This window comes from Elephantulus edwardii, unplaced genomic scaffold (genome assembly GCF_000299155.1).
Source record: "Elephantulus edwardii isolate Elephantulus edwardi_28Jun2011 unplaced genomic scaffold, EleEdw1.0 scaffold00093, whole genome shotgun sequence".
NCBI lineage: Eukaryota > Metazoa > Chordata > Mammalia > Macroscelidea > Macroscelididae > Elephantulus > Elephantulus edwardii.
This window is the reverse complement of record NW_006399843.1, coordinates 2,201,044-2,215,478: the sequence shown is the minus strand read 5'-3', so window position 1 is coordinate 2,215,478 and position 14,435 is coordinate 2,201,044. Positions and strand designations below refer to the sequence as shown.

Sequence of the window (14,435 nt, the reverse complement as noted above, 5' to 3'; positions counted from 1 at the left end):
TCATTGATAAATCAAGAATAGTAATTCTTTATGATTATTGTTGTGTCTGTCAAATCAGAACCAACTCATAGCTGACCCTCCGGTGGGCTTTAAGAGGCAGTAGATTACATGAGAGGAGACTGCTCATTCTTCTCCTGCGGAGCAACTGGTGGATTCAAACTGCATGCTTTTGGATTGCAGCACAATTTCTTACTACTAGGCCATGAGAGGCTTTGATATTGCAATATGTAATATAGATGGTATATAAAAGATGCTGAGAAAAGTATTCTTTCTCTTCCCTCCTCTTTGATTCCAAACACGTTTTCTTAAACTGACTGTGTTAGTGGTCTATTTTCCACCTACATGTTTTGTTTTATTTTTTAGAAACTATAGAGGAGGGATTTTTTTTCCTTAGGATTTTTTAATAGACAGCATATCTTTGAGAAGAAGCTGAAATAAATGGGAGAAAGACAACCCCTTTTACAAACGGGGCTTGCAAAACTGGATATCTATTTGCAGAAAATTTATGTAGGACCCATATCTCACATCATATTAAAAAACTAACTCAGGATGGATTAAGAACCTTGGCATAAAGCCTAAAACTGTAAAGATTATCAAAGAAAAACTGGGGCAAACTTGGGATCCCTAGTCTATAGCATTAATAGACTGTCAAAGATAACAAAAAATTTGCACATTTAGCAGAGGATAAACAAGATGAATAGGACCTTCTGGAAATTAATGTGTATCCTTATGTGTATCAGAAGAATTCTCTAAATTATAGGGAGAGGGGACCCAACCCTACAGATTGGGGAAAAATATTTGCCAATAACATCTGATAAGGTGTCATCTCTAAATTTTATGGAAAGCTCTAACATAAGAACAAATAACCCAGTTATAAAATGGGCATAAGATATGAAAAGACATTTAACTAAGTAGACAAACTCATGAAATATTCAAGATCATTAGCTGTTAGAGAGAGGCAAATGAAAACAAGAAGATAACAGGAAGAATAGCAAAGTTCAATAAGACAGTCAACAACAAATGTTGGTGAGAGCATGGCGGGATTGGAACTTTCTTATAGGGCTGGTGGCAATGTAAAATGGTACAGTCAATGAAGAAAGCAGTTTGTTATTTCTTTAAAAACTTGAAAGTATAAATACCATGTGACCCAGCAGTCTCATTACTATATCTTAAAGAAAAAGAGATGTGACATGAACAGATACTTGTACACCCATGTTCATTTGCTTTATGAGGAGGAATGTGGCATCAGGATTGGAGGAAGACTCATCAACAACCTATGTAATGCAGATGACACAACCTTGCTTGCTGAAACTGAAGACCTGAAACACTCCCTGCAGAAGGCCAAGGACTATAGTCTTTATTATCAACATCAATGAGACAGAAATTCTTCACCACTGTGCCAATTGGAAGCACCATGAAAGATGGAGAAGAGATTGAGGTTGTTAACAGTCACAGCTTGCTGGGCTCCACAATCCACACTCTTGGTACCAGCAGTCAGGAAATCAAAAGACGAATTGCATTGAGAAAATCTGCTATCAGGGACCTCTCCAGAGTACTGAAAAGCAATGATGTCAGTCTAGAGAACACGGTGTGCCTGATCCAGGCCATGGTCTTGTTATGCATCAGAAAGCTGGACAAAAAAACACACACACACAAAAAGAAAGAAAGAAAGCTGGACAATGATTAAGGATGACAAAAGAATCTATGCCTTTGAGTTGTGGTTCTAGGAAAGAGTCTTGAATGTACCATGTACCGTCAAGAAAAGAAACAGGTCTGATTTGAAGAGGGTGAAACCAAGTTTCTCCTTGGAGGCTAGGATCTTGAAGCCTGTCTCACATACGTTGGGCATGTGGCCAGGAGATACCAGTTTTTGGGGAAGGGCATCGTTCTTGGAAGGGTTGAGGGACAACGCAGAAGAGGAAGACCCTGGATGAGATGGATTGATAACAGTAACTGGGGTGATGGGGGTTGGTGTGTTGGAATTAGTGAAACTGGCTCAGGACAGGGCAGGGTTCAAAGCTACTGTACATAGGGTCACTATAGGTTGCAGGCAACTTGACAGCACATAACAACAACAACAACATGTTCATTGCTGCATTATTCACACTTGCAAAGAGATGAGAACAATCCAAGTACCCATCAATGGACAAATGGTTAAAAAAACTATTACTACATTATCACAATGGAGTACTCAGCAGCACTGAAAAAACAATGAAAAATTTATGAAACACTACATAACATGGACAAATCTAGGGGATATTGTGCTAAGCAAAAGTCAGTAACAAAAGGACAAACTTTCTATAAGATCATTACTATAAAAAGGTAAAGAAAGGTTTATATCCAGTCATTCGATCTAATATGGTTACCTGGGATGGATAAAAAGGCAAAGGGGACTGGGGAAAAAATAGTCAACATTTATTAAGATTGATGAAGGTCTCATGAATAATGAAGAATTGATGCTTTTGAGCTGTGTTATTGGAGAAGAATACTGAATACCCCAGGGATTGTCAAAAGAACAAACAACATGCATTAAAGAAAGTGCAGCCAGAATGCCCCTTGGAGGCAAAGATGACAAAGCTCTTTCTCACGTATTTTGGGTGTATTTCAAGGAGAAGTTATTCTTTAAAAAAAAAAAAGAAGTTATTCTTTGGAAATGAGTATCAAGCTTGGAGAGGCAGTCCCTCAGCAAGATGGTAGTGGCTGCAACAATGAACTCAAGCGTGTCAGGGATAATGAGGACAGCACAGACTAGGAGAGGATTAAGATTTCTTTTTCAAGGGGTCACTATGAGTTCTACTTGACTTGATGACATCTAACAATAACAATATTCCTTTTTTTACTAATATTTGTAAGTGTACTTCCTTAACAATTTAGGTATTCCTGGACTTTAAATATTAAACTTATTTAATGATAAAAAAAAGAAGAAGAAAATAGATGAAGGTCTAGGTAATACAGAATAAATGGATGGTTACACATTGTAGGTATTGTAATTAATGTTATAATGCAAACTGTTTATAAATGATTGATTGGAAAATCAGTATTGTTTGTAAATGATCATCTAAAATATTTTTAACTTTGAAAAATTAAAAAGAATTTTTTAAAAAAATTCCCTTATAGCTGTTAAATATTCTGATGACTTTGAGAAGAAAAAAAGAATGTGACCACAGTCAGAAAAAAACTAAACAGCAGGATGACCCTACATCCTTTGTAGCCTATTCTATTGCATTAATTTGATGAGAATCATAGTACCAATGTGGCTTTAAATGAAATGTATAAATATTTCTTTGAGTGCCTTTGATTGAATGATGATGATTTTGCTTATACTTACCATTTAGCTTTTGCTGCAGAGGCAGTTTCAATGTCTCAGTTCTGAATTTTTTTAAGATGATATGCATGATATTTCTGTACCACCTGTGATGTGCAGTATAAGTTATATAATGCTACAAGAAGATCCAGGGCTTCCTCATATATTAACATTGATATTTAGTCATGCCCTTTCTACCCTTTTAATAAGAGGTGATCACTTAGAAGGGAGCAATGATGTGTGGAATATAGGTTTTCAGGGGTAAGCTATGGCCTCGTGGTGGCTTCAGAAATGTCTGTAGGGCAAGAGAGATTTAACAACCCAAACTATATACAATCCCAGAGGCATGCAGTTCAAATCCACCAGATGCTCTGCTGGAGAAGGAGGGACAATCTCCTCCTGTACCAGTCAGATCCAATTTGACAGTACACACACACAAAATAATAAAATTTTTAAAAATAACCCAAACTACGGTCAGATTCCTCAAAGCGTACAGATATAGATTATATTTCATTGACTGAGTACATGTACTCCTAGCAGCCTATATAATACTCCTCCAACTCTAGACACTCATCCTAGAGAAGAGAGCACAGAGCACATTGTGGGAATTGTCTAAAGGCTTGGATGTTTGTTCCTGTACCACCCTGTGGAAATTCTTAGGGATATAATTGATGTTCTATACCCTGAAAGGTTCATAGTTACTAATGAAGAGTTGACTTTTCTTTTTTGCAGATTGATATCAATAAATGCCATTATTTAGTGGATTTGGACACTGAGAGAGAAACACCACGAGAACCAAAATATTCATCCAATAGAGAAGAATGGATCAGCCTGGCCTACAGACCATTCCTTGATGCTTCCCGGTATGTGGCATTAATCCCAAAGGGTGTACTGTTGTTGTTGTTGTTGTTGTTAGGTACCATTGAGTCAGAACCAGCAGAACTAGCAGGTTTCCAGAGGCAGTGAAGTGCATGGGAGGAGATTGCCCATCTTTGTCCTGCAGAGCAGCTGGTGGATTTGAACTGTGTACCTAAAGGGTGTATACTAACTGTAAACAAAACCTACCTCTTGCCAATGAGTGGGTGCTGACTCATCGTGGCCCTCACTGGGTTTCCGAGCCTGTAAATCTTTACAGGAGCATGCAGCCCAACTTTCTCCTGTGGAGCAGCTGATGGATTTTCTCTTAGCAGCCTGATCCATAACACACTACACCACCAGTGCCCCTTGCAGGAATATGTTGTGGTGGTTATGTACGATCAAGTCAGAACTGACTCATAGCTGATCCAGTGGTTTTTCAGAGGCAGTAAGTCACACAGGAGAAGACTGTTCATCTTTCTCCTTCAGAGCAGCTGGTGGATTTGAACCACATGCCTTTGGGTTGCTAGTGATCTCCTTACCACTAAGCCGCTAGAATACCCATGCTCCCCGCTCTTTCCTCTCCACACACACTAGGAAGAAGCTGCATCTCTTTTATTAGGACTCAAAAAACAAACTCAGTCAGTTTTGACTCATTAATAGCAACCCTCCACGAGGTTTCCAAAGCTGTAAGTCGTAACAGGAAGAGATTACCCATCTCTCTCCTACAGAGCTGCTGGTGGTGATCAAGACATATGACCTTGTGGGTAGCAACATAACATACTACAGACTACTACTCCCCTAGAGGGTACAAATTGGATTCTCGATCAAATAACTTCTAGTTCTTAGCTGGCTCTACTAGCCATTGTTCTCTTGTTTCCTGAGGAATGCTAGATTACTCTCTTTAACAAGGTACAGAAAGTAAAATAAGTTCTGTTATTATCTAAGTAAAAGTGTCTAAGTAAAATAGGTAAATTTACTCTCAAGAAAATGTAGGCATATATTAAACATTGATTCATATTTTATAACTTACGTCAGTTATTTTAACCAAGAATGTTCTGACACTGTTAGGAAGCTCCTAATCACTCCTAATTACTGCCTCTGAAAAACCACTGGAGGATCAGCTATAAGTCACTTCTGACTTGATCGTACATACCACAACATATTCATGTCCATTATTTTTAGGATCAAGATCCAGTCAGATACTATAATTATTTCATTACATTAATCACCTGTAATTGGTGTTATAAAACAAAATGTCTATGAATTATTGAATGAAAACACAATATGATTTGTGAATTTTCACTCAAATAAAAATAAGAGAGCTGGGACAGATTTTAAAGATTCATTAGAGAGACTGAGTGTATCAGGCTTTGTTTGGCTCTTTTTAAAAGTAGCTGCATTAATGGTGAGAGTCAGGATATACTGCTTGCCTATGTTAGAAGGTGGGCAGAAGTCGAGGTAAACAGAGACAGGATAATGCACACCCATGTTTATTGCGGCTTTGTTCACAATAGCAAGGAGTTGGAAACAACCTAAGTGCCCATCAACAAACGAATGGATAGAGAAGCTGTGGTATATTCACACAATGAAATACTATACTGCATTGAAAAACAAGGAACTCATGCAATATTATTTAAAATGGGTGATGCTGGAGGACATTATGCTGAGTGAATATCTCAGTCACAAAAGCACCAATACTGCATGGTGCCACTGTTGTAAAACAGGACTGACCTCAGGGTTGGTGGGGGATACTGAGAAAGATGGGTTAAATAATGTATACTGCCTTGAAACAGATGAGGGAGAAAACTGTTTAAAGGGATATGTGATTAGGTATTTTTGTCATGACGGTATTTTGATCTAGGTGGGAGTCTAGATCGAAGGCTGCATAGTGAAGTGGACCTGGGGGAAGGATTTTTATTTTACTTTTCTAAGAGGGTAGTGTACTAGGGGGGAGGGCTGGGAGGGGAGAAAAGTGCAACAATCAATGAGTGGAAATTCAGAGTCTCTGTAAATTTTCATTGAAATTAGTAATAAAATTTTTTTAAAAAGAATGTCAGGATAGATCTGATGGGCTGACTTCAAGATCAGAGAGATCTAGGAAGCAGCACAGATTAGAGTTGGGTCCTGAAAGGCAAATCTGTAATTCACAAATAGGAACTGGGACTCAGGGCCAGAAAGATGAAATAAGCACAGGTTGCCAGATTTAAGTGTAAGAAATCATAATATGGAACTGGGTACCAGGAACTATGAAGAGAAGGAAAGGGTCCCTAATTATTGGAACTGAGATATACTGCTGATTCTTCCTAAGAAAAGAGTCCAGTTACTGTAAGCAGGTTCAGTCAAAACAAGACTAACAGGAAAACTGAGACATTGATCTAGACACTACGTCACTGAGTTGTCTCAGAACTGAGACTAGCATGAGATTTGGCTAGCTAGAGAAGTTGAACAGGTCATTGTACTTTTAGACTAAAGTCTCTTCAGTGAATTCCTAGGAAGTTCTCATTTGGAAGGATGAAGGATGGCTGAGGAGAAAAAGTTTAAAAAATTGTCTTAATTTTAGGATTATTCTAAAGGATAGGGTGTGGAGCCCACCATCATTGCTTAAGTAATTCTCTAGCCTGAAGCCATTCTGTCAGGCGTCTGATAGCGAGTTCTTGGGAGAGCCATTGTCATATCATGGAGAGTAGGGCTTCTTTCAACAGTTTTTTGAGAGGCTGTGATGTTCTTCTGTATGCTTCATTGTTCTGTATTTCCATATGCTTCTGATATGCCCATGAATTAAGCAAAGATCCCTATCTTGTGGACCTTATTGTTTGGGGGTAAGCAGGGGAGAAACACATTAAATGTAATGAATTTTCTAATATATTAGAAGATAAAAGAAAAAAGAGCAAATTATGAGAGGATTGGTAATTTCATTGGAGCTGGGGGTTTGAATGGTCAAATATCTTATCAAAAAGATATTTTTTAAAAAGTTTAAAAGGAGTGAGAGTTAGCCATGTGGCTATTTTCTGGTTGTTTCTGGTGGAGAACAGCCAATGCAAGGCTCTTGGAACACGGGGCGGGGGGGGGACAAGGAGCTGAGTGAAAGCAGAGAATAACAAGCAGAGCCTGCAGTCAGAGGCTAACAATAGGAGAGTGCAGATCACGGAGACCTTTGTAGGCTGTTGAAAGACTTATTCTCAAATGGGATCCACTTTTTAAAGGCAGAGGATTTGGTCAGACTCCACATTTAAAAGGATAATTGTAAAAAAAAATAAAAATAAAAATAAAATAAATAAATAAAAGGATAATTGTGCATACAGTATTGAGAATAAACTATAGGAGACAAGAATGGAAACAGGGAAACTACTTAGGGGATTACTGTAGTAATTTAGGCAAGAGATGAAGGAGTGAGCAGTGGAGATGGTTAGAAATGGTTAGAGTTATGGTCTATATAAATGGTCTGACTTTCCCTTTGACTTGGATTTGAGTTATGGAAGACAGAGTAGACCCATGGTTGACTCCAAGGGTTTTAATTTGAGTGTCCAGAAAATTGAACCTGCCCTGAATGGAAAACAGGAAAGTGAACGTGAAATAAATTGAGAAGAGGATGAGAGAAGATCCACTTTGATTGTTTTGAGTTTTTAATGTCAGTTGCTAAGCAAATAGAATTACTGGACTGGATATATACAAGTCTACAGTTCAATGGGAAAGGTGTTGGAGATCAGATAACCATTTTAAAAACACAAGTCAAGGAAGTAAATGAAGTTAAAGGTGAAACAAGATGCAGAGAGAAGAAGGAAAACCAGCCAGGGTGATTGAGAGGACCCACTAGTAGGTAGTAGGAAAACCAACGGAAGATAGTATTCTGGAAGCCAAGATAAGAAAATGTGTTCAGGAGGAAAAAGTGATACGCTGCATCTGAAGCTGCTGATAAATCCAGTTGGTGGTTGGAACTGACCCATAGCTGACCCTCCAGCAGGTTTTCAGAGGCAGTAAATTACACGTCAATAGATTACCCATGGAGCAAGGAGTGGATTTGAACCACATGCTTTTGGGATTGCAACACAGCTTCTTCCCATTAGGCCACCAGAGTTCCAGCTGCACCAGTGAGCCATAAAATAGGTGGATGGTTTGGTTTTAAAAAAACTTTATTGAAGTACAATTTACATACCATAAATATTACCCATCTTAAGCATACAATTCATTGATCATTTGTAAATTTGCCAGCTTTGCAACCATCACCACAATTTCATATTAGAACATTATTAGCAATTTAAAAAGATAAATAAGACTAAGAATGGATGGATTTGAATTAATGTTGGTAAAGAATATGAAATACTACAAGAAAAAAAATGCATTTGTCTTAGACACAGTACTACCAGAATGCTCCTTAGAAGAGAAGATGGCAAGATTTTATTCATTGGACATATTGTCAGGAGGGGCCACCTTCTGGAGAAGAACGTCATGCTTGGTCAGGAAAACAGAGGAAGACCCTTGATGAGACAGACTGACAGGGACTCAAGCATCACAATGATTTGGAGGATAGTATATTAACTCAACAGCACTTCACCACCAAAAGAGTCCTTGTGTCTCACCACCAGCTCCAGGTGAGAATCTCTCTCATGGTTAATCTCTAGCAAACCACTTTCTGTTTTTATAGATTTGCCTTTCCTGGACATTTCATATAAATTGTATCATACAGAACGTGAATTTTTATGTCTGGCTCTTTTCACTACTGCAGTATCTTTGAGTCTCATTCATGTTATACCATGTCTCAGTACCATATTTTTATGCATATAGCACATAGATTCTATGTTTGTTTGCCAACCATGCTCTCCCCCTATAAGATAATTTCAAAAGCATGGTATGCTAATTTTTTTAACAGCAACATGTAAAAAAAGGGAAAATAAAATCAGCATTGTACACTTTCAAAAGTACTTGGAGAAGGAGGGGACATGATTGGCAAACAAATGGAGAATATGCATGTTATACTAAATACTGCCCCATCACATGAATGCACACTTAGTTTATGCACTCACCGGTTGTTGGACATTTAGATTGTGTATACTTTTTTGGATTTTTGGAATAATGCTCCTGTGAATATTCATATGCACATCCTTGTGTTCACTGTTGGATTTTAAAGAAGAATATTAACAATTCATGAGAAGAGCAAGGGAGATGAGATTGTATCCATGGAAGTGATAGGATTAATGAGGACTTTAGATTCGGTAAGGAGGGAAGTTGAGAGGGCATCATGTGAGTAGGAGACAACAGAAGTTGGTAGGATTATGGAATAGTGATCCTGGAGGTTCAAATTATTCTCAAAATTAGCTTAAAGACTTGTTGTTGTTGTTGCTGTTAGATTCCATCAAGTTAACCAGAGTTCACAGTGACTCTGTAAGCAACAGATCTGAACCCTACCCTATCCTGTGCCTTCTCACAATCTCAGATATGTTCAAGCCCGTTGCTGTAGTTATTGTGTCAGTCCATCTTGTTGAGGGTCTTCCTCTCTTTCTCTGATCCTCCACTCTTTCCAGCATCATTTGATTAAATAGAAGGGCTCAGTGATGGCATGAAGTTCTTAGTATCACACATGCCCTTTCGTGCCTTTAAATTAATATAACTATTTGTAGTTTGTTTCTAATGTACCTTTATTTTGGAGCTGAGAAAGTTGACACAATGAGGCCTGAATCTGATATCTAATACTGCAGTCCCAAAGGCACGAGATTCAAATCCATCAGCTGCTCCACAGGAGAAGGGTGGACATTCTCCTCCCTCTGAAAACCCACTGGCGGATCAGCTGTGAGTTGGTTCTGAATTGATGGCATACAACTAGGGACAGCAGATTCCATACCGACTTGCTGTTAACAAAGGAAGATTTGTTGTCAGGTGCTGTCAAGTCTGCTGAGCCTCACGGCGATCTCTGTGAATAACAGATCTGAATCGTACCATGTCTTGTGCCAAAGGAAGAATTGGTAGTACACAAATAGAGCCAGCAGTACAGTGGTCACAGAACAAATTTTCTAATAAATGAGGTGAGGAAGGCTTTCTGAGGTGACTTTTTTCTTTTCCTTTTGTTTTGGTTTTCCCAATTTCTTGTTTGGTAGCTGTCTTAGCGCTACTATAATAGAAACTCCCCAAGTGAAGGCTTTAACAGAAATTTGTTTTCTTACAGGTTAGAAGTCTGCCCGTCCATACTCAGAACACCCATTTACGAGAAAGTCCTTTGTTCAATCTGGGAGAAGGTGCTTGTCTTGTTTTTCTAGAGTTCTTTTCAGCAACCCTTGAAGATTGATCTTTGTGGCTCACATCTCTATTTTCTCCTTGTTTGCTTCCTTTAGTGCCTAATTTGTGTTTTTGTATTTCACATATACTTACTTTAAGAGACACCCTTACACGATAATACCCCATTAACATGGCAAAGAAATAAAACCCTGTGAGATTACGACCAAAGATACATGAAAAACCACTGTCATCAAACTGATCCCAGCTACAGAACCAAACCCTACAGGGCCAAACCGCCCCATTGGATTTCCAGGGCTGCATCTTTACAAAGCAGACCACCACATCTTTCTCCTGCAGAATGGCTCATGGTTGCAACCTTTTAATCAGAAGGCATGCTTTCAAGGCAGGGCCAGGCCAAGTTTCAGATCTAGGAAGCCCGTGACTTTCTCTGAGCGCCTGTTTCATGCTCCCCCCTACCCTTCCCCACTCTGTTGCTATATTGGAAGTATAAAAGTCGTTGCTGCTATGAATTGCTTTCTCTGGCTGGGCTTATCCTTGACCAGAAGCTTTTGCAAGTTGAACACAGCTTACTACAAAAGGGCAAGCAAGCCATAAGCTCGTTTCATTATAGGTTTTGTTTCTCTTATTGATTAGTCCCTGCCCTTCCACTGCATGTGCCCTTAGTATGGATGGTGGCAAGGTTATTGAGGAACACGTTGTGGATTTTTTTTCCTTTGTCATAGATTATACTAGGGACATTATTTTCATAACCATATGCTGAGAAAGAAATTATTCAGTTGGGTTATGAACCGAGGAGATATGGTTCACTTTAAGGTCTGCAAAGTACAGTGAAAGGAGCATGGAGTCAAAAGACCTTTGAATTTCATCCTGGCCTCTCTGAGTCCCACAATTCCACCTTAGTAAAACAGAGACAATAATAATTTCTCTCTTTTATGCAGTGATTATGAGAGTAGGAATGTGAAAGTGCTTTTAAATTCTAAAGAACTCTACAAATACCAGACCTTTCAATTAATTAGTTAGCTGCCTCGGGTTTCAAAATTATGCTGATTTCTTTTACATTGCTCTTCCTCAGCATTTCCTCATATACGTTGATCTAACTTGCCAAAACAGCAGGATCCCACAGTTTGCCACAGCAATTTCTGTCTGTCAGCACTGTGACATCTAGTGTTGCTGACTTTGAGCCAATTAAGGTAGACTTGGCTGTCAGAGGCTGTGCCTCAGAGCTGGCATTCTGAGAGTACATGAACTGCTCTGGGGTATGTGACCCTGGGACACCTTAGAGCCTCTTCACTGGAGCCCTTGTGATTTATACGATGAGAAATAATGGGACCATCCTGCCGTGACAGTCACCCAGGTTTCAGATCAGATTGGCTATAGGCTTAACTGTTCTAACAGCTCTTCCTGGGAAAGAGAAAAGACTTTAATAAGCCTATGAAATTTAGTCTGTTACCTGTTTTTAAAATATGAGCAGATTAGTTTCTCAAATATTTGTCCCTAAAGTCTAAATCCGCTTTCTTTACCGTTTACTTTGAGATCATTTTTTATTTTCTTTTGCCCTTTCATCTGTCATCTGTCTGATCAGCAGATATTTATTAACACTGCCAGTCTCTGTGACATGGACATTCAGCATACAGTGATGAAAAGTACACAGAGTCTCTGTCCTCTTGGACAAAGGTCCTTTTACACCAGCAAGGGGGAGCTGGCATTAAACAAGTAATCATGCAAATCAATATATAATGACCACTGTGTTAAGTTCTTTAAAGGAAAAGTACAGGGTGTGATGAGCGAAGGAGTCAGCAGCAGGGAGGTGCAGGAACCTCCTTGTGTCATTAAGCTAGGTGGTTTGGCAAGTTTGGATACCTGACAGCATTTATTGGCTATCTATTGTGTACTTGTCACATGGCTAGAGAAGTAATTAGGCACAGACCCAGCTCTTAAATACTTTATAACTTTAGATGGCAGATGTAAAAACATATGAAAATAGTGCAACAATGAATGAATGGAATTCCAAAATCTCTGTAGATGTTCATTGAAATGAAAAATAAACAAACTAAATTAAAATTTTAAAAAAACACACAAAACATATGAAAATAGTGTAAGAACGTATAGTAGCTGTTGTTGTTAGGTGATTATTGATGCAACACTGACTCTTAGAACCCTAAATACAACAGAGTGAAGCCTTAACCAAACCTGCACCGTCCTCAGAGCCTCTCCTCAAGTGCATTGGTGCTGTAACTGTATCAGTCTATCTTGTTGAGAGTCTTCCTATTTTCACAGACTCTACTTTTCCAAGCATGCTGACCTTCTCCAGGAACTTGCACCTCCTGATAACATGCCCTAATTATGTGAAACAAAGTTCCCCATCCTTGGTTCTAAGGAGCACCCTGGTTGTACTTTTTTCCAAGACAAATTTGTTGGTTTTGGCAGTCAATGAGGCAGTTTATCCTCTTTGCCAATACCACAATTTAAAGGTATCCGTTCTTCTTTGATCTTCCTTATGAATTGCCCAACTTTTGAATGCATATGTTGTTGTTACTGTTGTTGTTTGGTGCTGTTGATTGAATACATATCATAGCAACCCTATAGCAAATCTAAACCCTGTTCTATCCTGCACCACCTTCCTCAGCTCAGACATATTTGAGCCCATTGCTGCAGTCACCGTGTTAATCCATCTGGTTGAGGATATTCCTCTCCTTCGCTGACCTTTCCATCTTTCTATGCATGGTGTCCTTTTCCAAGGAAGTGCTCCCCATAACAAATGCCCAAAGTGTGTGAGATGAAGCTTCATCATCCTTGTCTCCAAGGAGCATTCTGGCTGCACTTTCTCCAAGATGTATCTGTTCTTTTATCAATCCATGGGATATTCAGTACTGTTTTCCAACACCATAACTCAAAGGCATCACTATCTTTTAATATCTTGACTGCTAGGACCAATGATGTTGGTTTTGGATCTAAGTTGTTGTTATGTGTCATCGAGTTGCCTGTGACTCATAGTGACATTAGCTCTGAAACCAGCCCTACCCTGCACCAATCTCTTCATCTCTGACAGACCTAATCCCATTTCTCCAATCACTGAGCCAATCCATCTCATCCTGGGCCTTCCTCTCCTGCACTATCCCTCCATTCTTCCAAACTTGATCTCTCTTTCCAAGGACTGGTCCCTCCTGGTCTCGTACTCAAAGTATGTGAGATGGAGACTCAAAATCTTTGCCTCCAGGGCAGACCTGTTTATTCTCCCAGCAGTCCACAGTATGTTCAGTAAGTACTCTTTTCCAGTACCACAACTCAAAGGCATTGATCCTTCTTCTGTCATCCTTAGTTATTGTCTAGTTCTCTGATACATAGCAAGTAATTGTGAAGACCATGGCCTATATTCAGACCTTAGTCTCCAGAATGACATAATTTCTCTTCAGTACTCTAGAGAGGTCCCTGAAAGCGAATTTTCTCAATGTAATTCATCTTTTGATTTCCTGAGTACTGGTGCCAAAAGTGTTGATTGTGAAACCAAGCAAGCTAAAGTTATCAACTATCTCAATCTCTTCTCCATCCATCATGAAGCTTCTAATTGGCCCAGTGGTGAAAATCTTTGTTACCTTGATGTTGAGCTTCGGTCCATATTGAATACTATAGTCCTTGAACTTCTGCAGCAAACACCTCATGTCCTCTTCAATTTCAGCATGCAAGGTTGTGTCATCTGCATAACAAAGATTGTTGATGAGTTTTCCTCCAATCCTGAAGCCACATTTCTCCTCATAAAGTCCAGCCTCCCAAATGATCTGTGCTGCATACAGAATGAAAAGGTATGAAGATAGAATGAATCCCTGCCACTTACCTTTCCTAATCCTGAAGCATGCTATGTTTCCCTGCTCTGTTCTGACTGTTGCTTCCTGGTCCAGATATAGGTTTCACATAAGCACAATTAAGTGTTCTGGGATCCCCATTCTTCTCGAGGTTAGCCACAGTCAAATGCCTTTGCATAGTCAATGAAACACAGATAGACATTTCTCTGGTACTCACTGCTTTCAGTCAAGATTCATCTAACTTT

At 39.1% G+C, this 14,435-nt stretch overlaps 1 protein-coding gene across 1 annotated transcript in view; it reads left to right on the top strand.

Annotated features, from left to right (window-relative positions):
- The window catches only part of ALG9 (ALG9, alpha-1,2-mannosyltransferase), a 162,352-nt gene that overhangs the window by 106,265 nt on the left and 41,652 nt on the right, over nt 1-14,435 (top strand). Inside the window, exon 14 of the mRNA XM_006890770.1 lies at nt 4,037-4,167. Coding sequence (XP_006890832.1) covers nt 4,037-4,167 — 131 coding nt within the window. The remainder of the gene's footprint in view (nt 1-4,036; nt 4,168-14,435) is intronic.